The sequence below is a fragment of the Salmo salar genome, chromosome ssa09 (assembly GCF_905237065.1).
Source record: "Salmo salar chromosome ssa09, Ssal_v3.1, whole genome shotgun sequence".
Taxonomy (NCBI): domain Eukaryota; kingdom Metazoa; phylum Chordata; class Actinopteri; order Salmoniformes; family Salmonidae; genus Salmo; species Salmo salar.
In genome coordinates this window covers 74,554,626-74,581,280 of record NC_059450.1, presented here as the reverse complement: position 1 = coordinate 74,581,280, position 26,655 = coordinate 74,554,626, and the positions used below count along the sequence as shown (strand labels likewise).

The 26,655-nt window shown below is 42.3% G+C and overlaps 1 protein-coding gene and 1 non-coding gene across 2 annotated transcripts; both read left to right on the top strand.

The window, feature by feature from the left end:
* Window positions 1–11,629: 11,629 nt before the first annotated feature.
* Window positions 11,630–22,778, top strand: LOC106611861 (uncharacterized). Its single transcript, XR_006756821.1, has 5 exons — window positions 11,630–11,692; window positions 19,091–19,254; window positions 19,370–19,528; window positions 22,490–22,619; window positions 22,716–22,778. It is a non-coding gene; the product is annotated as an uncharacterized protein (transcript).
* Window positions 22,779–22,944: 166 nt separating this feature from the next.
* On the top strand, window positions 22,945–24,788 carry LOC106611862 (nucleolar protein 58). The gene is made up of 3 exons (XM_014212474.2): window positions 22,945–23,096; window positions 23,477–24,262; window positions 24,356–24,788. The coding sequence occupies exons 2-3, from the start codon at window positions 23,719–23,721 to the stop codon at window positions 24,538–24,540; spliced, it is 729 nt and encodes a 242-aa protein (XP_014067949.1). The 5' UTR covers window positions 22,945–23,096; window positions 23,477–23,718; the 3' UTR covers window positions 24,541–24,788.
* Window positions 24,789–26,655: the final 1,867 nt, after the last annotated feature.

Here is a 26,655-nt window from a genome sequence, read left to right as displayed (position 1 = left end):
AAAGAAGAAGTGTAATTTTGAACCTATTCATAGATTCTGACTCAGAGGAAAGAGGAAGAGCCTCATCAAAGTCTCACTTTGTAACGGTCGTCATATAAAGGGGACCAAGGCGCAGCGTGTTGAGTGCTCATCTTGAAGTTTAATGAAGAAAAAAAATCGACCACTTTACAAAATAAACAAAATGACAGCCGACAGTTCTGTCACGTACTCAAATGAAACAGAAAACAACTACCCATGAAAACAAAGGGCAAAACAGGCTGCCTAAGTATGGCTTCCAATCAGAGACAACGATAGACAGCTGCCTCTGATTGGAAACCATACCCGGCCAAAACATAGAAAAACAAAACACAGAATGCCCACCCACCTATCACACCCTGACCTAACTACACAGAGAAAACACAGCTCTCCTAGGTCAGAGCGTGACACTACCCCCCCCCCCAAAGGTGCGGACTCCCGGCCGCAAACCTGAACCTATAGGGGAGGGTCCGGGTGGGCACCTATAATTGGCTCAGGGCGTAGCATCCCCCACCGCCCGCCCGCTGATCCCCCCGCTTCTGTGTGTCCGGAGGAACCAGACCGTGGATCATCGCCGGAGGCTTTGGAACGCCAACCGCCGCTGAAGACTCCGGGCTGAAGGCCGCCGCTGAAGACTCCGGGCTGCGGACCGCCGTTGAAGGCTCCGGACTGGAGAGACAGGCACCGGCCATACTGGGCTATGGAGGCGCACTGGAGGGAGAGCGCGAGGAACAGGCACAGGACGTACTGGGCTATGGAGGCACACTGGAGGGCAGGAATGCTGAGCAGGCATACTCCTTGCTGGCTGAGTGCCAACCTTAGCACAACAACAGTGAGGAGCTTGCACCGAGCACACCGGGCTGTGAGTGCGCATGGGCGACACAGTGCACATCACCGCATAACACGGTGCTTGTTCAGTCACTCGCTCCCCACGGTAAGCACGGGGAGTTGGCTCAGGTCTTAAACCCGCCTTAGCCAATCAACCCGTGTGCCCCCCCCAAAAAAAATATGCGCGCTGCCTCTCGGGCTCCTGTTGCTTTCTTGCCGTTCCTCCCAGTATCGCCGTTCCACCCTCGCTGCCTCTATTTCCTCCTGCAGGCAGCGATACTCCCCCGGCCTTGTTCAAGGTCCTGACCCGTCCAGTCCTCTGATCCACAATGCTTGGTCCAATCTTGGTGGGTAGTTCTGTAACGGTCGTCATATAAAGGGGACCAAGGCGCAGCGTGTTGAGTGCTCATCTTGAAGTTTAATGAAAAAAATCGAACACTTTACAAAATAAACAAAATGACAGCCGACAGTTCTGTCAGGTACTCAAACGAAACAGAAAACAACTACCCACGAAGACAAAGGGCAAAACACGCTGCCTAAGTATGGCTTCCAATCAGAGACAACGATAGACAGCTGCCTCTGATTGGAAACCATACCCGGCCAAAACATAGAAAAACAAAACTAACTAAACAGAGAAAACACAGCTCTCCTAGGTCAGAGCGTGACACACTTCTTCATTATATAAACAGCCAGTGGTGACCCATAATTCAGAGCAGGTGGGACAGAGCCCCACCAGTTTTGAGCCCACCTGTTTAGCTAGCTCAAGAAAGCAAAAAAAATATATATTTCTTGAGTAAGGCAGCTCCAAAGAGCTAGGCTAAAACACCTGCATTTTGGAGCTGCCTTACTCAAGAAAGCAAAAACATTTTTGCATGCGGCTTTATTAAGTCAATGATTCTTTATTTTTTTACATTGTTTGCAAACTGATATGTAACACGTATTAATGCCAAAATAACATGCAAAACAGGCATCATTTAGCTCAGAGATTTCTGTGGTGGTGGGGCAGAAGAGGGAAATACAGAGTGCAGGGGTTGGTTAAGTTCTCTGGTTGCGCCGTGATTGGCTCAGTGTTCTGTCACTCATTGGGACACTAGATCACCGCAAAATGGAAAATTCAAGCCCCTTGAGTGCTGCCATAGAATTACATTAGAAGTGCCCTTCCAAGAAGGCTCAAGGTCATTGAAATTATAAAGAGAAATTGTAGATAAAATGTATCAGCGCTCATCACAAATTCAACAATGAGTTGTTTGGAAGGAATCAGTGGCTAATTGCAAGCGTTCCAAAGCAATCACTAGCCAGCTATTCAGTGGAGTGGGTGTGTGGTCCAAGTCTGGGTTTAAGGGTCTCTTTTCCTAGCTTAAACGTTGTGGTGGCTAATTTCTGCATTACCAAATGAGGAGAGTTAAACACACCAGTCCGAGTTAACTACATCTTTAATACTTAAGATACTTTTGCCAAAGTTCTTGACGTTCAATAATGCACTCTCTCGAATGAACCAGGAAGGTGATTACACAATGGCTACAGAGATATTTTATAGCAAAGATACACCCCCTTCAACGTACATTGAGAAACCACAGATCTAAGTAGCAGTTCACAAAGGTTAAGTTTTGTATGACAGATATCCATAAAACACAGCAGGCAGTAACTGCTATGTCAACAGGGTTCATTGTATAGCCCAGTATCTGGTCCCCCTAGAACCGTCCCTCCCTGGTACGGTATAGAACAAAACCATTAGCTCATGTCCTATGGAATGCTTTTTAGGCGTTCTTATCAAAATACACCATAAATCTCCTTTGTCAGTGCTATCTCATAGTGGCCTATCCTCAGTAAAACACCTCTTGTTCCCACTCCTGGACAAGCTCACTGAGAGGGGAGTGACCTGCACACAGACATTGTGGAGACAAATAATTGGTTCCCCATTAATCACGCCATCCCTTCACATGGTTTAAGAATAGGTAAAGACACATTCACATGAAGACAATATCATTCTGTCCTCCTCTCTTGCTGATATTCTGCATAGCAACAGAGACATGTAAAAAACAAGTCTGACCTCTCCCCTCTCTGGGCCCCAAGTGTCTGAGCCCCAGCTAAGGGAAACGTGCAACTGAAACATACCAGAGTCCAAAGGAAACTTTCTAATGACAAGTATCTCACATAAGCATATTATACTAATAAAACATCTTAATTATCTATGTTACCCAACTAATTCTGATACATCCACGACAACGTATAAACATTCAACATTGGCCATGCTGTCAATCCAGCATGACTTCTGCCACGTTCAAAACAACTGGAAACTCAGAATTGGGAAATCTCAGACTTCAGTGAGTTCAGGAAAACTGGGAACTCAGAAATCATGACGTCAGTGATCTTCAGGTCGGAGCTCTGGAAAGTGGCCGGAGTTCCCAAAACGTATTTTCCCAGTCAGAGCAACATAAATCCAGAGAACGACAAAATTTGATGACAAAATTTGCCCACGAAGGACCGCTGCGCTACCTTCCTGTTCAAGTGAGCACAGCACAACAAGATGAGTTCAAAAATGTCTTGTATGCTGCTGCATACATTTTGTAATATGCCAGGGAGATATACAGTTGAAGTCGGAAGTTTACATACACTTAGGTTGGAGTCATTCATTCTTGCCGCTCCGATCCCGTTAGCGGGATCAACAGCCAGTGAAAAATCAGAGCGCCATATTCAAAACCAAATCTAATAATTTCTATTTCTCAAACATAGGACTATTTTACACCATTTTATAGATACACTTCTCCTGAATCGAACCACGTTGTCCGATTTCAAAAAGGCTTTACAGCGAAAGAAAAACATTAGATTATGTTAGGAGAGTACATCGACAAAAATAACCACAGCCATTTTCCAAGCAACTAGCATGCATCACAAATACCCAAAACACAGCTAAATGCAGCACTAACCTTTGACGATCTTCATCAGATGACACTCCTAAGACATCATGTTACACAATACATGCATTTTTTGTTCGATAAAGTTCATATTTATATATAAAAACAGCATTTTACATCGGCGCGTGACGTTCAGAAAATATTTTCCCGCAAATACTGCCGGAGAATCAGCGCCACAATTTACAAAAATACTTGTCAAAAACGTTGATACAAAATTAAACTGTCATTAAAATAATTATAGATGAACATCTCCTTTATGCAAACGCTATGAAAGATTTCAAAAAAGCTTCATGAGGAAAGCACTCTTTGCAATAATCTGAGTACTGAGCTCAGAAAAATACACAAGGCTATACAGATAGCCGCCATCTTGGAGTCATCCAAAATCATACATTGCATTAGAAATATTCCCTTACCTTTGATGATCTTCATCAGAAGGCACTTCCAGGAATCCCAGGTCCACAACAAATGTTGTTTTGTTCGATAAAGTCCATAATTTATGTCCAAATAACTCCTTGTTGTTCGCGCGTTTAGTAAGCTACTCCAAATGTAGGAAGCGCGCGGACGATGTCGCGACGAAAAGTAAAAAGAAGTTGTATTTACGTTCGTTCAAACATGTCAAACGTTGTAAAACATCAATCTTTAGGGCCTTCAGAACGTGAAGATTCAGTAATATTTCAACCGGACGGTTCCTGTGTCTTGAAAAATAATTTGGAACGGAGGATCCACTCTCATGAACGTGTGCCAAGGAGTGATGTCATCCCCTGCCTCAACAACTTCCCCTCCTTCTCATTCGGTCTCTGTTCATCGTAGACGCTTCAAACAACTTTGTAAAGATTGTTGACATCTAGTGGAAGCCGTAGGAAGTGCACAATTATTACTACGTCACTGTGTATTCAGTAGGAAACGACTTGAAGAGAGCCCATGCATCCAGATTTCCACTTCCTGGTAGGATTTCTCTCAGGTTTTGCTTGTCATATGAGTTCTGTTATACTCACAGACACCATTCAAATGGTTTTAGAAACTTCAGAGTGTTTTCTATCCAAATCTACTAATAATATGCATATCCTAGCTTCTGAGTTTGAGTAGGAGGTCGTTTAATATGGGCACATATTTTTTCCGAAATTGTCAATACTGCCCCCTATCCTTAAGGAGCTGTAAACTCGTTTTTCAACCACTCCACAAATTTCTTGTTAACTAACTATAGTTTTGGCAAGTTGGTTAGGGCATCTACTTTGTGCATCACACAAGTAATTTTTCCAACAATTGTTTACAGACAGATCATTTCACTTATAATTCATTTTAATCACAATTCCAGTGGATCAGTAGTTTACATGGACTAAGTTGACTGTGCCTTTCGAAAACTTTGAAAATTCCAGAAAATTATGTCATGGATTTAGAAGTTTCTGAATGGCTAATTTACATAATTTGAGTCAATTGGAGGTGTACCTGTGAATGTATTTCAAGGCCTACCTTCAAAATCAGTGCCTCTTTGCTTGACATCATGGGGAAATCAAAAGAAAGCAGCCAAGACCTCAGAAAAAAAATTGTAGACCTCCACAAGTCTGGTTCATCCTTGGGAGCAATTTCCAAATGCCTGAAGGTACCACGTTCATCTGTACAAACAATAGTACGCAAGTATAAACACCATGGGACCACGCAGATTTAGATGCACTATTGTAAAGTGGTTGTTCCACTGGATATTATAGGTGAATGCACCAATTTGTAAGTCGCTCTGGATAAGAGCGTCTGCTAAATGACTAAAATGTAAATGTAATACCGCTCAGGAAGGAGACGCGTTCTGTCTCTTAGAGATGAACGTACTTTGGTGTGAGAAGTGCAAATCAATCCCAGAACAGCAAAGGATCTCGTGAAGATGCTGGAGGAAACAGGTACAAAAGTATCTATATCCACAGTAAAACGAGCCCTATATCGACATAACCTGAAAGGCCACTCAGCAAGGAAGAAGCCACTGCTCCAAAACCGCCATAAAAAAGACAGACTACGGTTTGCAACTGCACATGGGGACAAAGATCATACTTTTTGGAGGAATGTCCTCTTGTCTGATGAAACACAAATAGAACTGTTTGGCCATAATGACCATCGTTATATTTGGAGGAAAAACGGGGATGCTTGCAAGCCGAAAAACACCATCCCAACCGTGAAGCACAGGGGTGGCAGCATCATGTTGTGGGGGTGCTTTGCTGCAGGAAAGACTGGTGCACTTCACAAAATAGATAGCTTCATGAGGAAAGGAAAATTATGTTAGGCATAGCTACCAAATACTATTTGAGTATATGTAAGCTTCTGACCCACTGGGAATGTGATGAAAGAAATAAAAGCTGAAATAAATATTCCTCTCTACTATTATTCTGACATTTCACATTCGTAAAATAAAGTGGTGATCCTAACTGACCTAAAACAGGGATTTTTTATTAGGATTAAATGTCAGGAATTGTGAAAAACTGAGTTCAAATGTACTTGGCTAAGGTGTATGTAAACTTCAACTGTATATACTGTATTTTATACCATCTATTGCACCTTGCCTATGCCGCTTGGCCATCGCTCATCCATATATTTATATGTACATATTCTCATTCACTCCTTTTAGATTTGTGTGTATTAGGTAGTTGTTGGGGAATTGTTTGATTACTTGTTAGATATTACTGCACTGTCCAAACCAGAAGCACAAGCATTTCGCTACACTCGCATTAACATCTGCTAACCATGTGTATGTGACCAATAAGATTTGATTTGACAGTGTTAGAATAAAAAACAAAACAAGGCATTGATTTATATAGCTTTAAATAGCATTTTATAGATGTTAAGTATTTCTATCAAGTCAAAACTGGAATTTCTACTCAAAACAAAGGTTGTAAAAGTATGCTAGACATTTATAGAATACATTAGTGGTCGACCGATTATGATTTTTCAATGCCGATACCGATTATTGGCGGACCAAAAAAGCCGATACCGATTAATCGGACGTTTTTTGTTGTGCTTTTTTTACATTTATTTTTTGTTTATTTATTTATAATAATGATAATTACAACAATACTGAATGAACACTTATTTTAACTTAATATAATACATCAATAAAATCAATTTAGCCTCAAATAAATAATGAAATATGTTCAATTTAGTTTAAATAATGCAAAACAAAGTGTTGGAGAAGAAAGTAAAAGTGCAATATGTGCCATGTAAAAAGCTAAGGTTTAAGTTCCTTGCTCAGAACATGGGAACATATGAAAGCTGGTGGTTCCTTTTAACATGAGTCTTCAATATTCCCAGGTAAATTTTAGGTTGTAGTTATTATAGGAATTATAGGACTATTTCTCTCTATACGATTTGTATTTCATATACCTTTGACTATTGGATGTTCTTATAGGCACTTTAGTACTGCCAGTGTAACAGTATAGCTTCCGTCCCTCTCCTCGCTCCTACCTGGGCTTGAACCAGGAACACATCGACAACAGTCACCCTCGAAGCAGCGTTACCCATGTAGAGCACGGGGAACAAATACTCCAAGTCTCAGAGTGAGTGACGTTTGAAACGCTATTAGCGCGCACCCCGCTAACTAGCTAGCCATTTCACATCAGTTACACCAGCCTAATCTTGGGAGTTGACAGGCTTGAAGGGGTGGGTATAATTTGTGGAACGTTCCAACAGGAATCTGTTCCAAAAAAACGTAAAGTAAAAGGTTGCCAACCAACAGCGCATACAAAGTAGCAACGCATACAAACTGTCATGACGTTGGCCTCTTTGAGTACAGGGAGGGCAGTTGACCCCCTCCCCCCTTGCACCATCCCCCAACCTACCTTCCCCCACCCAGTCCCTGTGTGAAGGAGTGGTAAAATTCCAGAGAAGAGTCTCTGGCCACATGGCCCATAGAGAGACACAGGAAATTCTTCCAACTCACAGAATTGGGGAACCGAGTGACATTTGTGTTCTGGAGAAGGTATGGAAGACTGGTGAAGAATCCAGCTACGAACTGGTCCGCTTGGTACAATTTTGTGATACTCAGAAGAGACAATATAGCCATATTACCATAAAACTGTTTATATAATAGCCTCAGCGATGAGACTTGCATCCACATGGTTGTATAGAATGTATTAATAAGGATAAAACTATTTGTAATACATTGAGATGCTATGTACTGATGTTAATGTGATAGAATTGTATTTCTGTACCAAGCTTAACTCAGTCATCGGCACGCCCCCAGGGACACAGACAGGACCAGGCGTCATGTGACATGTTCACTATAAAACTATACCCTGATCTACTTTCTACAGACCAGGCCTCCACTCCATTGCGAGTTGGCCAATAGGTTTGACCATCCAAGTACTCTACTGAAAGTGAACCATACCACGTGGTTAACTTTTAGACTATTGATACCGACAGAATAAGAACAAGTCTTTGATATTAATGAATAGTCTGCAGCTAGAAATTATATCATTGAACGCGAAGACCAACGAAACATCCATTCTATAACGACATTAATGAATGTCGCTTTGAAAGATCCATTCTAACCGAGAGAGAGAGAGAGAGAGAGAGAGAGAGAGAGAGAGAGAGAGAGAGAGAACTCTCCAACAGAACGACTCTTCAACAAGGATCCCGACGACACACTGAGCGTAAATATATATTGATTGCAATTGTTCCCAAATGAGTGAGTGTTCATGTGCAATTGATTAGCATGTCAATTGTTAATATTAATGAACTCTGTGTACCTCCTCAGCTGAACATTTTATGACCCATTGTTCTACAAGACACCAGCCATGCCTGTTTTAGACCACTAGGGCACATTACTCTACCAATTCTTTGTGATGATAATTACTGTTTGTATACTTTCTGTGAATTACTTAGTTTAGTAAATAAATGATTTTAAGACAATTGATGTATGGATGATTTTAGTAAAGACTGGGTTCGTGCAGATACAACAATTTACGACGTTTGGAATGAGACTGGACGCGAGGTAAAATACACCATTTAAACCATAAGATAATCGGCCTATACTATAATAGAATATAATATAAAATGTTATAATATAGGAAAGTTATATTAGGAAAATTATAACTTTGTAATCTGAATATTTTCCTTGGTGCCCCGATCTCCTAGTTAATTACAATTAAACGATTAATCAGTTTAATCGCGTGATAATAATTACAGGGAGTTAATTGATAAACATGTCTTCCGTTTAATGGTACCCCAAAGACACGACAAAACCTAGCTAACTAGCTGCCGAATAGGCATCAACTCACCACGTAGCTTATTCTTAATGTTTGTCTATAGGCAACCAGAGTGAGGACAGACATTTTTCGGAATAAACGTGATGAGTGAAAAACGCAATGAAATAGACCACTCACTACCCGGTATCTTATTCTGCCGCTATACAACTTTGTATGCGTTGTTTTTTGGCAACCTTGTTATTTACGAAGTTTTTGGAATAGATTCCTGTTGGAACGTTCCACAAATTATACCCACCCGGCTTGAAGTCATAAACAGCTTGAAACACAGCGAAGAGCTGCTGGCAAAACGGACGAAAGTGCTGTCTGAATGAATGCTTACGAGTTATGTTATGTCAATGTTATGTCATAATTACGTAAAATTCTGGCAAATTAGTTCGCAACGAGCCAGGCGGCCCAAACTGTTGCATATACCCTGACTCTGCGTGCAATGAACGCTAGAGATGTGACACAATTTCATGTTAGCAGGCAATATTAACTAAATATGCAGGTTTAAAAATATATACTTGTTTATTGATTTTAAAGAAAGGCATTGATGTTTATGGTTAGGTACATTGGTGCAACGACAGTGCTTTTTTCGCAAATGCGCTTGTTAAATCAACACTCGTTTGGCGAAGAAGGCTGTGATTCAATGATAAATTAACAGGCACCACATCGATTATATGCAACGCAGGACACGTTAGATAAACTAGTAATATCATCAACCATGTGTAGTTAACTAGTGATTATGTTAAGATTGATAGTTTTTTTAAGATAAGTTTAATGCTAGCTAGCAACTTACCTTGGCTTCTTGCTGCCCTCACGTAACAGGTAGTCAGCCAGCCATGCAGGCTCCTCGTGCGTTGGATTGGATTAGTAACCGGAAGGTTGCAAAAACTAATCCCCCCTGAACAAGGCAGTTAACCCCCGTTCCTAGGCCGTCATTGAAAATAAGAATGTGTTCTTAATCTGACTTGCCTAGTTAAATAAAGGTGTAAAAAAAAATAAAAAAATGTCCCCCCCAAAAAAAAAAAAATCGGCAAATCGGCGGCCAAAAATACCGATTACCGATTGTTATGAAAACTTGAAATCGGCCCTAATTAATCGGCCATTCCGATTAATCGGTCGACCTCTAGAATACATCGTACATAGTTTATATTTCTGTGACAAACGGTGAATTAGCTATTGATTTATACAGCTTAAAATTGCATTTTAAAGATTTGATGTATTTCCATCAAATTAAAATAGATTTTTTTATTCAAAACAAAGGTTGTAAATGTATGCTAGATATTTATAGAATGCATCATATCTATTTTTATGTTTCTGTGACAATCAATTAATTAGTTATTGATTTTTACAGTTTTAAATGGCATTTGGCGAATGTCTGTTGAATGTCTGAATGTGTGAATATAAAACCTACTTTACCTAGCTTGTCACAACACCCAGCTACTATAGCTGGCTAATGTTGGCTAGTCAGCTAGCTTGCTAAATAGCGATTTCGTAAATTAACTTTATGACAGAAAAATATGCATAATCATTTGTCTCTACATTAACTAACATAATCCTCTCAACTGTACATTTTTTTGCATGATTCGTTATGACGTTAAAATGACTTACATTTGCTTCCATCGTAGTATTATTGTCAGCCATCTTTGCTGAAGAAAGTCTCCAGCAATGGGTCCCATCGCATCAAATTCATCATGGGAAACACTCGATATGACTTTGCATAAAGTTGGGAAAAGTTTACAATACCCAATCAGTGCATCCGCAGTGGCAGCACTACAATTCCCATCATGCACAAGGTCTTGGGCGGATAAACACTCATCGGCCAAAGTTGAAAGTTTTCCATGCCCGATGTGAAGAACGAAAGCATGCACACCGATGTGGCCAAGTTTATTAAATTAGTTCAAATGTAACGTTATCTTGTTGTGTTTGTGTTAACGTTTGAATATGTCTTTAAAGAAGGAGCATGCTTCAAATAAAAAATTTAACCATTTGATCTACCAGTATTTAAAAGAGAACGGCTTCCAGAAAGCTGCAGAAGAACTCAAGAAGGATGTGAAGGTCGCTATATCTACTATGTTTCCTGCATAATAAATTGTAACATTAGTGCTATCATTCACCTTAGGAAACGTGTTACGATGTAATAAAATAGTTTGAACAGTGTAGCTAGGAGGAACAGCCGGAGCGACGCTTGAACAAGAGTCTATGCAACAAGAATCAATTGCAGGGTTCCCCAATAGGCGGCCTGCGCCTGCTTATTTGAAACCTGTTCCCAAGTACACAAGTAGAGTCATATGTGATCGTATACCAATGTAAACAAGGTTTGAAATGATTCTGTTTTTGTCAAATACTATATATTTTTGCGGTCAATTTGCAGTGTACAATTATTTATAACTATGTTCCGGTCTCCGGACCATCTGCTCAAGGAAAAATCGGCCCGCTGCTGAATCTAATTGGGAACCCCTGTTATATGCTCTCTACACTACTGTGCCAATGCCATGAAGGTCCAGACCTCTTGGTAGAGGCTGTAGACTATACATGGAGATTACACTAATAGATTGAACTCTGCTGTGTAGAGTTTCTTGTTTTCATTATATAGCTAGCTAGATTTCCCTGTGTTTGATTTTGTCAGTCTTTATTTTTTATATAGGGTGGAGAACCAGAAGCCTTGTCAACATCACTACTGGAGATCTTCAATAAATGGTTCGGAGAGTGAGTAGCCTATACTTTTTCTTAAAATACCAGCCATTATTTTGTCTGATAAATTGATTGCATTGGGTTTGATTTTAACATTCAACTGTGTTCTTAAGTACTTCCAAGAGTACAAAAAAGGGAACAGAACCGGATTCTTCCAAGTTAAAAAAGAACTGTCATGCAGACCCTGAAAGCAGCACAGAGAGCTTGAGTTCAGCGGAGGAAGACACAAAACCTGTTAAAGATACAGCCTTTATTTCCAATTATCGAACTCCTGTTAAAGGTACAGCCTTTATCTCCAATCATCTAACTAACTGTAGTATCAGACATACAGTATGGGAGACTAAATCCAAAGTAAACAACAACCAATCATTTTGGATTGAGATGTTTGACAAGCAGGTGTCCACATACTTTTGGTCATATAGTGTACAATGCCTTCAGAAAGTATTCAGACCCCTTGACTTTTTCCACGTTTTGTTACGTTACAGCCTGACATTTCACATTCTTAAACTAAACTGGTGAGCCTAACTGACCTAAAACAGGGAATTTTTACTAGGATTAAATGTCAGGAATTGTGAAAAACTGAGTTTTTAAATGTATTTGGCTAAGGTGTATGTATGGCCTTGACTAGAATACAATATATACATATGAAGTGTGTAAAACAGTATGTAAACATGATTAAAGTGACCAGTGTTCCATGTCTATGTACATTGGGCGGTAACCTTTAAGGTGCAGGGATGAGTAACCAGGTGGTAGCCGGCTAGTGACAGTGACTAAAGTTCAGAGAAGGGTACTGGACGGAGGCCGGCTAGTGGCGAGTCCTTGATGATCTTCTTGGCCTTGCTGTGACACTGGGTGCTGTAGTTGTCCTGGAGTGCAGGCAGTGTGCTCCCAGTGATGTGTTGGGCTGACTGAACCACTGTCTGGAGAGCCCTGCGCTTGCGGACAGTGCAGTTGCCGTACAAGTCGGTGATATAGCCCGACAGGATGCTCTCAATGGTGCATCTGTAAAAAGTTGTGATGGTCTTAGGGGCCAAGCCAAATTTCTTCAGCTTCCTGAGGTTGATGAGGCTGTTGCGCCTTCTTTACAACACAGTCTGTGTGGGTGGACCATTTCATTTTGTTAGTGATGTGTACGCCGAGGAACAGATATATCAACCCAGTCTGTCACAGACAACACCAGGAGCAGAGACATCACATCAACCCAGTCTGTCACAGGCAGCACCAGGAGCAGAGCCATCACATCAACCCAGTCTGTCACAGACAGCACCAGGAGCAAAGACATCAACCCAGTCTGTCACAGACAGCACCAGGAGCAAAGACATCAACCCAGTCTGTCACAGACAGCACCAGGATCAGAGACATCAACCCAGTCTGTCACAGACAGCACCAGGAGCAGAGACATCACATCAACCCAGTCTGTCACAGACAGCACCAGGATCAGAGACATCAACCCAGTCTGTCACAGACAGCACCAGGAGCAGAGACATCACATCAACCCAGTCTGTCACAGACAGCACCAGGATCAGAGACATCAACCCCGTCTGTCACAGACAGCACCAGGAGCAAAGACATCAACCCAGTCTGTCACAGACAGCACCAGGAGCAAAGACATCAACCCAGTCTGTCACAGACAGCACCAGGAGCAGAGACATCAACCCAGTCTGTCACAGACAGCACCAGGATCAGAGACATCACATCAACCCAGTCTGTCACAGACAGCACCAGGAGCAGAGACATCACATTAAACCAGTCTGTCACAGACAGCACCAGGAGCAGAGACATCACATCAACCCAGTCTGTCACAGACAGCACCAGGATCAGAGACATCAACCCAGTCTGTCACAGACAGCACCAGGAGCAGAGACATCACATTAACCCAGTCTGTAACAGACAACACCAGGAGCAGAGACATCACATCAACCCAGTCTGTCACAGACAGCACCAGGATCAGAGACATCAAGCCAGTCTGTCACAGACAGCACCAGGAGCAGAGACATCACATTAAACCAGTCTGTCACAGACAGCACCAGGAGCAGAGACATCACATCAACCCAGTCTGTAACAGACAGCACCAGGATCAGAGACATCAACCCAGTCTGTCACAGACAGCACCAGGAGCAGAGACATCACATTAACCCAGTCTGTAACAGACAACACCAGGAGCAGAGACATCACATCAACCCAGTCTGTAACAGACAGCACCAGGAGCAGAGACATCACATCAACCTAGTCTGTCACAGACAGCACCAGGAGCAGAGACATCACATCAACCCAGTCTGTCACAGACAGCACCAAGAGCAGAGACATCACATCAACCCAGTCTGTCACAGACAGCACCAAGAGCAGAGACATCACATCAACCCAGTCTGTCACAGACAGCACCAAGAGCAGAGACATCACATCAACCCAGTCTGTAACAGACAGCACCAGGAGCAGAGACATCACATCAACCTAGTCTGTCACAGACAGCACCAGGAGCAGAGACATCACATCAACCTAGTCTGTCAGACAGCACCAGGAGCAGAGACATCACATCAACCTAGTCTGTCACAGACAGCACCAGGAGCAGAGACATCACATCAACCTAGTCTGTCACAGACAGCACCAGGAGCAGAGACATCACATCAACCCAGTCTGTCACAGACAGCACCAAGAGCAGAGACATCACATCAACCCAGTCTGTCACAGACAGCACCAAGAGCAGAGACATCACATCAACCCAGTCTGTAACAGACAGCACCAGGAGCAGAGACATCACATCAACCTAGTCTGTCACAGACAGCACCAGGAGCAGAGACATCACATCAACCCAGTCTGTCAGACAGCACCAGGAGCAGAGACAAAACATCTCCAGTTAGATGAGAATAATAGCAAGGCGTGTCAGAGAGTATGGCAGCTCTATTCCCTCTGTCACCTTCTCTGTCTCAGTCACAGAGTGTTGGTGACCCATCAATACGACTGGGATCCTCAATCATCCTCTATTCATCTTATAAGAATTTTTTGAAGATAAATATACAACGCAGAGGATGAGAGGACGAAAGTACTAATGGTCAATAGGGAATTGTCAATGTAAATAGTTGGTCTTCGGTTCAACATCTGTAGAATCTGTGGAATGTCAGTCCTGGACTCAGAGCTACGTGTGCCACGTTTTCATTGGTCTGTACATTGAGTCTGGAGCAAGATACTTGTTCTTTGGCCATTGGACCAGTTGTACTGCAAGGACATCTGATTGGTCATCCCCAGGCTAGGGTGGGGGGTTATAAATGTCATCCTGTTCCTTTGTTCTGTGGAGAAAAGCTGAGGACAGGGGAGACTGAACATCTACCTCCCAGCATAACATCTATGATTTGTCCTTCTCATATAAACCTATTTTTCTCCCTCTGATTTGCTTTGGAGTTTGTGTTATTGAAGAATAACATCAACTGCTAACAATCTCAATGAGATGTGAGTCTGAAGGAAGGTTCATCATGACTACCGTGTACTGATAGAGGTAACCCAGTGAGCAAAATGTGTCAAAAAGATGGCTTGGAAAAGCTGGTTTGGTTTTCAACTAAAATATGTCTTTTCAATGTCTTTTTGACATCATTTCAACGTCTTGTGCTCATTGGGAAAGCAAGGTCTGAGATGGGTCTGAGAAAGAGAGATACAGCTATGCAACAAGACTTGTCTTTTGGACTGTGAGTCAAAGGAACAGATAAGGATGTGAAATTGGTATTCTGAGGAGATATATTCATGACTCAAGGCTTGTGAAGTCTATCCTGATAAATACCGGATGTCTGAGGAATTTTTAAGACGGTGAAGGAAAGGAATTGATGCACAATTAATTTGACATATGAAGGTTTACAATATCTACACAGATGAGATCCATATCCATATCTGAGGACTGTGGAGGAAAGGAATGGACATTCATGAGCAATTGATTTTGTGAAGAGATATGTGAAGAGATATGTTTATGTCTCAAGGCACACAAAGTCTATCTTGATAAAGATACACTACATGACCAAAACTATGTGGACACATGCTCGTCGAACATCTCATTCCAGAATCATGGGGATTATCATGGAGTTGGTCCCCACTTTGCTGCTATAACAGCCTCCTCTCTTCTGGGAAGACTTTCCACTAGATGTTGGAACATTGCTGCGGGGATTTGCTTCCATTCAGCCACAAGAGCATTAGTGAGGTCGGGCACTGATGTTGGGCAATTAGGCCTGGCTCACAGTCGGTGTTCCAATTAATCCCAGAGATGTGTGATGGGGTTGAGGTCAGGGCTCTGTGCAGGCCAGTCAAGTTCTTGTGCTGACATTGCTTCCATTAACAGTTTGAAACTCGGGAGCGAGTGTTGCAACCGAGGAAAGACAGTTTTTTACGTGCTTCAGCACTCGTCAGTCCCGTTCTGTGAGCTTGTGTGGCCTTCCACTTCGCGGCTGAGCAATTGTTGCTCCTAGACGTTTCCAATTCACAATGACAGCACTTAAAGTTGACAAGGGCACCTCTAGCAGGGCAGAAAGTTGATGAACTGACTTGTTGGAATGGTGGCATCCAACGACGGTGCCACGTTGAAAGTCACTGACCTCTTCAGTTAGGACATTCTAATGCCAATGTTTGTCTATGGAGATTGCATGGCTGTGTGCTTGATTTTATACACCTGTCAGCAATGGGTGTGGCTGAAATAGCCGAATCCACTAATTTGAAGGGGTGTCCACATACTTTTGTATACAATACACCATGTATTCCCAAACTGCAGTACGCGCAATGCCGTCGGGGGTACGCCAAATAAAAATGTAATTCACATTTAAAAACAAAACATTTATATTTTCCAACAGGGCTATACATTTGGGTGAGTTTTTTTTTCTCTCGCCCTGAGTAGCCTCGTTTCACTGCCAAAAAAAAATTAAACCATCTAGTGTTCAGTGAAATAACAACACAATGTCAAATACAGGTAGCCTAGTCAAATAATTAACACCCAATCACATTAACCGTTACTCTCTCGCGGGAAACCTTCACTCTTGCGCAGACATTTAGAAATGAAACATGACAATTTGAAAAATAAATCACGGGAGTTTTTTGAGCAAGAATAAATACGACTTTCGTGTAGTAAGACGTATAAAAGCAACAGATACCATTAATAAGAAGAGGCTAGAAGCGTCTTATTGTCACGACTTCCGCCGAAGTCGGTCCCTCTCCTTGTTCGGGCAGCGCTCGGCGGTCGACGTCACCGGCCTTCTAGCCATCGCCGATCCACTTTTCATTTTCCATTTGTTGTGTCTTTGTTTTACACACCTGGTTTCAATTCCCCAATTACATGTTCATTATTTAACCCTCTGTTTTCCCCATGGTTTTTGTGCGTGATTGTTTTATGTATGTTTGGTCCGTTATTGTGGGCTCGGTATTACGACATGTTATTGGAATATTTGAGTAAAGTTACTTGCGTTACTCGTCTCTGCTGTCCTGCACCTGACTCCTCTGCACCAGCTACACCCAGACCACTACACTTATATGGTGAGCTACCAAGTGGCGAGGACAGGCAAGCCCCATACTATTGTGGAGGACTTAATTCTTCCGGGTGCCGCGGATATGGCTGGGACATTGATGGGGGATAAATCCCCAAAAACTATACAGACAATGACTTCATCAAACAACACTGTTTCACGACGCATCAATGACCTGGCAGGAGATGTTTTGAAACAATTACTGCTTCTTATACAAGCCAGTGAATTATATGTGTTACAGCTGGATGAGTCAACAGATGTGGCGGCCTGGCACAGCTCCTGGTATATGTCTGCTACGTTTATGGGGGGGCAATCTTCTGAAAACCACTGGAAACCAGGACAACATGAGAGGATATTTTTATTGTACTGGACAGCTTTGTGACATCAAATGGACTTTGGTGGTCAAGATGTGTTGGTATCTGCACTGATGGCGCAAAAGCCATGACAGGGAGACATAGTGGAGTGGTAACGAGTGTGCAAGCAGTTGCTCCCGACGCCACTTGGGTACACTGCAGCATCCACCGAGAGGCTCTTGCTGCCAAGGGAATGCCTGACAGCTTGAAAGACGTTTTGGACACTACAGTGAAAATGGTTAACTTCGTTAAAACATGGCCCCTGAACTCTCGTGTATTTTCTGCATTATGCAATGATATGGGCAGCGACCATGTAACGCTTTTACAACATACAGAAGTACGCTGGTTATCAAGGGGCAAAGTTTTGAGAATTTCTTTTGAATTGAGAGACAAGCTTAAAGTTTTCTTTACTTTGACCATAATTTTCACTTGTCTAACCGCTTGCATGATGACGAGTTTCTCACACGACTGGCCTATCTGGGTGATGTTTTTTCTCGCCTGAATGATCTGAATCTAGGATTACAGGGACTCTCTGCAACTATATTCAATGTGCGGGACAAAATGAAGGCTATGATTAAGAAGTTGGAACTCTTCACTGTCATAATTAACAAGGACAACACACAGGTCTTTCCATCATTGTATGATTATTTGTGTGCAAATGAACTCAAGTTTAAGGACAATGTCAAATGTGATATAGCGAAGCACCTGAGTGAGCTGGGTGCGCAATTACGCAGGTACTTTTCCGAAACGGACGACACAAACAACTGGATTCATTATCCCTTTCATGCCCTGCCTCCAGTCCACTTACCGATGTCTGAACAAGAGAGCCTCATCGAAATTGCAAGAAGCAGTTCTGTGAAAATTGAATTTAATCAGAAGCCACTGCAAGATTTCTGGATAGGGCTGCGCTTAGAGTTTCTTGCCTTGGCAAATTGCGCTGTTAAGACACTGATGCCGTTTGCAACCACATACCTATGTGAAAGTGGATTCTCTGCCCTCACTAGCATGAAAACTAAATACAGGCACAGACTGTATGTGGGAAATGATTAAGACTGAGACTCTCCATCCTTTCAAGCACACTCTTCTCCTTAACCTGTGGTGAGTTATTCACCATTTTTGATGAACAAATAAGGTTTTATATGTAAGATGGCTAAATAAAGAGTAAAATTATTGATTATTATTATTTGTGCCCTGGTCCTATAAGAGCTCTTTGTCACTTCCCACGAGCCGGGTTGTGACAAACTCATTCTTATGTTTAATAAATGTATCGTATAGTGTGTAGGCTTACATTGATGGCAAAAAAAACTACATTTAAGAGTACGCTGACCCTGGTGCTAGAGGGGGTACGCAGCTGGAGGTTGAATGTTTGAAGGGGTACGGGACTATAAAAAGTTTGGGAACCACTGTACTAGCTGTACAGTCCAACAGTTTGAAAATAGCAGAGCGCTGGCTTTAACGGGTCAGAATTGCCAAGAACATGCGTTTGACACTGGTGCCGCCTTAATGCCAGCCGGAAATAGAGCCCTGAATATCATGTATGTCATGTTTTTTAAAGATATCTGTCTTTCCAGGCTCCCAGACCGCAAAGCATCAGAGCCCAGCTACTGCCAGACCAGCTAAGGGCAAGGCTGCAGTGCAGAGCACCTCTGGAGGAAAGGCCACAGTGGGGGAGAGCTCTGGGTCTGACAGCTCAGAGGTCTCTGAAGACTCAGAGAGTGAGGAGACACCACCACAGGTGAGGAATCACACTGGTCAGTTCAGAGGTTAACACTGATAGGTCATGATGTCAAAGTGAGATATTCTTCCTGTTAATGATGGTGTCCTCTGTTCCTCTCCCCCACTGTTTACAGAAAATCCCTGTGACACCCAAAGCCAATCATGTTCCAGCTGCAAAGGTCAAGGCTGGGTCAGCGGTCACACCATTGACCCTGAACAAGAAACCAGCAGAGAGCTCAGACAGTGACAGCAGCTCAGGGAGAGAAGATGAGAGCTGGAGTCTTCTTCCACAGGTGAAATAGGAGGGGGATGGAGATACAGATGTTTCAAGTCTTAATGTTACATGCACAAGTACAGGGAACTGCCTTTTGTTTGGACACACCTACTCATTCAAGGGTTTTTCTTTATTTTTACAATTTCTACATTGTAGAATAATCGTGAAGATATCAAAACTATGAAATGGCACATATGGAATCATGTTGTAACTAAAAAAGTTTTAAACAAATCAAAATATATTTTAGATTCTTTGAAGTAACCACCCTTTGCCTTGATGACAGCTTTGCACACTCTGGTTGCTTTGGGACTGTGCGAGTGTGTTTGGGCCATTTTAAGTCTTTAGTGATTTGGACACCGAGGAACTTGAAGCTGTGTACCTGCTCCACTGCCACCCCATCGATGTGGATGGGGGGAGGGCAGTGTAGAGAGCAATTGAGATTGCGTCATCTATGGACCTGTTGGGGAGGTATGCATAGTGTAGTGGGTCTAGGGTGGCTGGGATGGTGGAGTAGATATGTGCCATAACCAGCCTCTCAAAGCACTTCATGATTACAGAAGTGAGAGCTACAGGGTGGTAGTCATTGTGGCATAAAGCCTTAGAGTTCTTAGGAACAGGGATGATTGCGGTCATCTTAAAACATGTGGGGATTACAAGAGTTCTTGTCAGTTGTAAGAAATAATAGCGGATACATAACATAGACTGCAAAAAAATAGATTGCAAAATAATCACATGGATGGATGGAAGATTGATGCATTGATACATTGATTGACAGTTGGTTGAGTGCTCTGTCTTTGAAGCAGACATCCTCCCCGAAAAGCAGACCTGTTTCTTTTCTTTTTTGTTTTCTTTTTTAATTAGTGGATTCTGCTATTTCAGCCACACCCGTTGCTGACAGGTGTATAAAATCAAGCACACAGCAATGCAATCTCCATAGACAAACAGGGAAGGCCCTTTCCTGTTTTAGCATGACAAGGCCTCGTGCACAAAGCGAGGTCCATACAGATGGTTTGTTGAGATCGGTGTGGAAGAACTTGACTGGCCTGAACAGAACCCTGACCTTAACCCCATTGAACACTTTTGGGATAAATTGTAACGCCAGCCTAATTGCCTAACATCAGTGCCTGACCTCACAAATACTCTTGGCTGAATGGAAGCAAGAACCTGCAGTAATGTTCCAACATCTAGTGGAAAGCCTTCCAAGAAGAGTGGAGGCTGTTATAGCAGCAAAGTGGGGACCAACTCCATATTAATGCCCATGATTTTGGAATGAGATGTTTGACGAGCAGGTGTCCACATACTTTTGGTCATGTAGTGTACAGTGCCTTCGGAAAGTATTCAGATCCCTTGACTTTTTCCACATTTTGTTATGTTACAGCATTATGATAAAAAATTTAAAAAGTTTTTCCCTCATCAATCTACACATAATACCCCATAATGACACAGCAAAAAGAGGTTTAGACATTTTAGCAAATTTATTACAAATAAAAAATAAGTATTCAGACCCTTTACTCAGTACTTTGTTGGAGCACCTTTGGCAGCGATTACAGCATCGAGTCTTCTTGTGTATGACGCTACAAGCTTGGCACACCTGTATTTGGGGAGTTTCTCCCATTCTTCTCTGCAGATCCTCTCAAGCTCTGTCAGGCTGGATGGGGAGCGAAGCTGCACAGCTATTTTCAGGTCTCTCCATAGATATTCGATTGGGTTCAAGTCCGGGCTCTGGCTGGGTCACTCAAGGACATTCAGAGACTTGTCCCGAAGCCACTCCTGCGTTGTCTTGGATGTGTGCTTAGGGTCATTGTCCTGTTGGATGGTGAACCTTTGACCCCAGTCTGAGGTCCTGAGCGCTCTGGAGCAGTACATCAAGGATCTCTCTGTACTTTGCGCCGTTCATCTTTGCCTCGATCCAGACTAGTCTCCCAGTCCCTGCCGCTGAAAAACATCCCCACAGCATGATGCTGCCACCACCATGCTTCACCGTAGGGATGGTGCCAGGTTTCCTCCAGACATGATGTTTGGCATTCAGGCCAAAGAGATCAATCTTGGTTTCATCAGACCATAGAATCTTGTTTCTCAAGATCTGAGAGTCTTTAGGTGCCTTTTGGAAAACTCCAAGTGGGCTGTCATGTGCCTTTTACTGAGGAGTGGCTTCCGTCTGGCCACTCTATCGTAAAGGCCTGATTAGTGGAGTGCTGTAGAGATGGTTGTCCTGTAAGTTTCTCCCATCTCCACAGAGGAACTCTGGAGCTCTGTCAGAGTGACCATTGGGTTCTTGGTCACCTCCCTGACCAGGGCCCTTCTCCCACGATTGCTCGGTTTGGCAGGGCGGCCAGCTCTAGGAAGAGCCTTGGTGGTTCCAAACTTCTCCCATTTAAGAATGATGGAGGCCACTGTGTTCTTGGGGACCTTCAACGCTACAGACATTGTTTAGTACCCTTCCCGAGATCTTTGCCTTGACACAATCCTGTCTTGGAGCTCTACGGACAATTCTTTCAACTTCATGGCTTGGTGTTTGCTCTGACATGCACTGTCAACTGTGGGACCTTATATAGACAGGTGTGTGCCATTCCAAATCATGTCCAATCAATTTAATTTACCACATGTAGACTCCAATAAAGTTGTAGAAACATCTCAAGGATGATCAATGGAAACAGGATGCACCTGAGCTCAATTTCGAGTCTCAGCAAATGGTCTGAATACTTGTAAATAAGGTATTTCTGTTTGTTTTTAATACAGTTGCAAAAATTTCGAAAAAAAACTGTGTTCGCTTTGTCATTATGGTGTATTGTGTGTAGATTGCTGAGATTTGTAGTTATTGAATCCATTTTAGAGAAGGCTGTAACGTAACAAAATGTGGAAAAAGTCACGGGGTCTGAATACTTTCTGAGGGCACTGTATATCCCTGGGTAGTGCAAAATAATCTTCATAATTCGTTTTCTAAAGGAATTTCTTCACTGTTGTATCTGTCTTGATTCAGACAACAGCTGCCACAACTAAAGCTACACCAGTGAAGCATCCAAAACCAAGTTCAACAGCCAAGACAAAAGCCACTCCTACTACCCCAGCTAAACCAGTGGTTGCTGCTACGCCAAGAAAGGCACCAGCTAGTAAGGATTCCAAACAAACTGCATGTGGCCCTATGTGTGTTCTGCATTGATGGTGGTGTAAGTTAATGTAGGTTTGTCTCTTTCCCTTGTATGTAGCTGCCCCAGCCACACCAAAAGGAAAGAAGGTGACCACAAAAGACAAGACAGCAACAAAGAAAGCACAGGTACAGATAACTCTCTAAATTGACTTTTCTCATCTGTACATGCTCATGGTGAACCACATACTGTTAGCTAGATAACTCCCCATAACTAAATTATTCTTACCAACCCTGGTTTCAGGCCTCAGCTTCATCAGCCAAGAGGAAGAGATGTGAAGAGAAACCAGGGGACATGCCCGCTATGGACAAGAGGAAGAAGCCCTCCCCTCCACAGGCGGAGACTGTCCTGTTCCTCCTACTGGGGGAGATGAGTCTGACTCAGACTCTGACACCGAACTGGATGTGGAGAAGTGGAAGAAACTGGCACGGGAACTGTCAGGTGAGAGAGAGAGGGGCAAGAGAGGGGAGGGAGAGCGGGGAGGAGGGGAGGGCGAGAGGGGAGAGAGAGGGGGGAGGGAGATGAGAGGATGGAGAGGGTTGTGAGTCAGAGTGGGTGAAGGATTTAAAATCATAACAGCCATAAGACAGACAGCATCACCCTTTAATAACTTCATTATGTCAATATAAACAGAACTGTATTATGTATTTTACATAAAGTACAGGAGGTGTTGACAGTTCATCTGCATGATGTATTTATATGAAGTACAGGAGGTGTTGACAGTTCATCTGCATGTATTTTACATAAAGTATAGGAGGTGTTCATAGTAGGTCTATGTTAGCCATGTTGTTTATTTACTATCGACCTACCTCTGTCCACAGACACTGATATTGCCAAAATAGACGCCATCACTGCACTGAATGCTCCACCTGCTCCCACCTCACCTGCCTCAGCAGCAAAGAAAACAAGAGCACCGAGGAAGCCCAGGGCTAAATCTGCACTGGAAACACCCCCCAATCCCAGGGCCAAATCTGCAACGAAAACACCAAAACCCAAGGCTGACGCTGCAGTGAAAAGGGCTGGTCATGCTAAAAAGTTCAAAGCTACAACTGAAAAGAAAGCCATGGCTAAGGAGAATGGGAAGACCAAGACACCAGCAAAAGCCAGTAAAGCCAAGTCTATTCAAGTGAAGAAGGCATCACCTCCCTCCCCATCCCCTGAAGGCCAAGCAGAGGAGATCAACAATAATACAGCTGACCTAAAAACTGTAGCAGACAAACAGCCACCCTCCATGCTCTCTACCACAACACTTAATGGAAAACAGACAGCCAAGAAAGGAAAGAGGAAAAATGGGAACATTAGTAAGGCTAAAGCAGATAAGAATCTACCAGAACCCAAGAAGAAGAAAAAGAAAAAGGAGATTGTAGAAGAGAAGACGGAACCAGAGAAGAAGAAAAAGGAGAAGACGACTAAGGAGAATGGGTCAGAAAAAGAGAAGGAAAGAAAGAAGAAACAGGAGAAGATGAGCAGGGACAATGTGACTGAGAAGAAACAGGAGAAGATGAGCAGGGACAATGAGATTGAGAAGAAACCAGAAAAAGAAAAGAACAAGACTAAAGGGAATGGCGTTAAAACTGACCCACAACCTCCAACAGAGAAGAAGAAAAGTGAGTGACTCTTTGTCTAAAATCTTTGTCTCAGACAGCGAAATAACTTTATACTGAAGAGTGTCTGTTTAATGTGTGTTATACTCTCTACAGAGAAGAACAAGCTGAAACTCTCAGTGGAGATTGCAGTGCCTGAGACTCCGGTCACCCCCGCCCAAGACTTCATCCCTGTACAGGCATCCACAAAGACCCCTCCTAAAAAGGTAAGGAAGCTATCATCCTCATCTTTACCAAGGTGTAGAAGTAGTAGCAAGACAGACACACATGCTTTTTCTTGACGTTGAATTCCAGCATGTTTATACTGCTCACTGCATGCCTTCGTCCTCAGACCTATAACTGTTGCAATATACAGAGCCTTAAATATTTTTGTTTTTGTTCTCCTCAGAAAAATAAATTATCTAAGAGTAAATCAGGCCTTTAGAGATGGTCACCTACAATGGGGCTGTGTCAAGTGTGGACCTGGACCCAGGATTCTACCTAAATGGTAGTAGAGCAATAATGGTAAAGACTGTCTGTCCACACAATGGTCTCCCTAGACCAAATCAACTGGGTCCAGTTTTTCAAAAGTTATCTATCTGGATTTCGCCTATCAGAGAGGTTTAAATGCATAGAAATAGAATGAATAGAACAGAAGTCCCCATTCAGGTCAATGATTTGTCTGTCCTATTCATTCTATTTCTATTCTAATTGTATCTGATAGGCGAAATCCAGATAAATAACTTTAGAAAAACCAGGCCCTGGGGATTTGTTAGATTTTTTTTACAACATTGTATACTGTATTAAATTAACACTTTTCCTGTTGGTACATTTTATTGAAGTTAAAACATTGCTTTTTATTCGTTTATCCCCCCAAAATAATTGTACAGTTTGCTGTTTTGCATACTATGTGATGTGCTGCAGCTATCTATGTTACTGTACATTTTAATTATGTTTCCTTGCATGTTCGTGTGATAGTGAAAAACAGAACATTTTAAGGAAATGTCAAATTTACTATAGCATTAGCCCATTCATAGCCGCTAACTACCTTTAGCGCCTATTGATGATAGTATCTTCTGACGGGGAGTTTTGATAAGAGCCACCACGCTCATTCTGAATGTGAACATGCATTGCTTGCGTGCGAATTTTGAAACATAAGAAACGTACACTACCGTTCAAAAGTTTGGGGTCACTTCGAAATGTCTTTGTTTTTGAAAGAAAAGCACATTTTTTTGTCCATTAAAATAATATCAAGTTGATCAGAAATACAGTGTAGACATTGTTAATGTTGTAAATGACTATCGTAGCTGAAAACGTCAGATTTTTTTTAATGGAATATCTACCTAGGCGTACAGAGGCCCATTATCAGCAACCATTACTCCTGTGTTCCAATGGCACGTTGTGTTAGCTAATTCAAGTTTATCACTTTAAAAGGGTAATTGATCATTAGAAAACCCTATTGCAATAATGTTAGCACAGCTGAAAACTGTTCTGATTAAAGAAGCAATAAAACTTTATTTTATTGCTTTCAAAAACAAGGGCATTTCTAAGTGACCCAAAACTTTTGAACAGTAGCGTATATATTCATATCAGTGAGAAAAAAATATGATAAACACCTTTATTGGATTAAGTTTCCCACACAGCCATTTCTCCATGTTACAGTGCTGTTTACGGACAAAAGACGGAAGACAGAGCAGACTACCTGTGCTAATTAGCTATCTGCGTCCTCGAACACCTGTGTGTAAACGGAAGGCAGACGCCACAAACGTTGTCACTGAAAAATACTGTCGGCTGCGTTAATACTGGTAAAAACAGTGTACAGTAATGTGTATGAATATGAAAGTAGAGGGATTTATGTTTCTACAACCGTAACGCAATTGAGAATTGATTTCCGTTTAGATGCTGTTTTGGCTGCCAGAGCCAATTTGCCCTTTAACTTCTATGGGCTACGTGGGACGCTAGCGTCCCACCTGCGGGACACAGCCAGTGAAATATCAGGGCGGCAAATTCAAAACAACAAAATGTCATAATTCAACTTTCTCAAACATACAACTATTTTACACCATTTTAAAGATACACTTCTCCTTGATGTAACCACATTGTCCGATTTTCAAAAAGGCTTTACAGCGAACGCAAAACATTAGATTATGTTAGGAGAGTACATAGACAAAAATAATCACACAGCTATTTTCCAAGCAAGGACATGTGTCAATAAAACCCAAAACACAGCTAAATGAAGCACTAACCTTTGACGATCTTCATCAGATGACACTCCTAGGACATTATGTTACACAATACATGTATGTTTTGTTCGATAAAGTTCATATTTATATCCAAAAACAGCATTTTACATTGGCGCGTGATGTTCAGAAAATGTATTCCCACCAAAACCTCCGGTGAATGTGCACATCAATTTA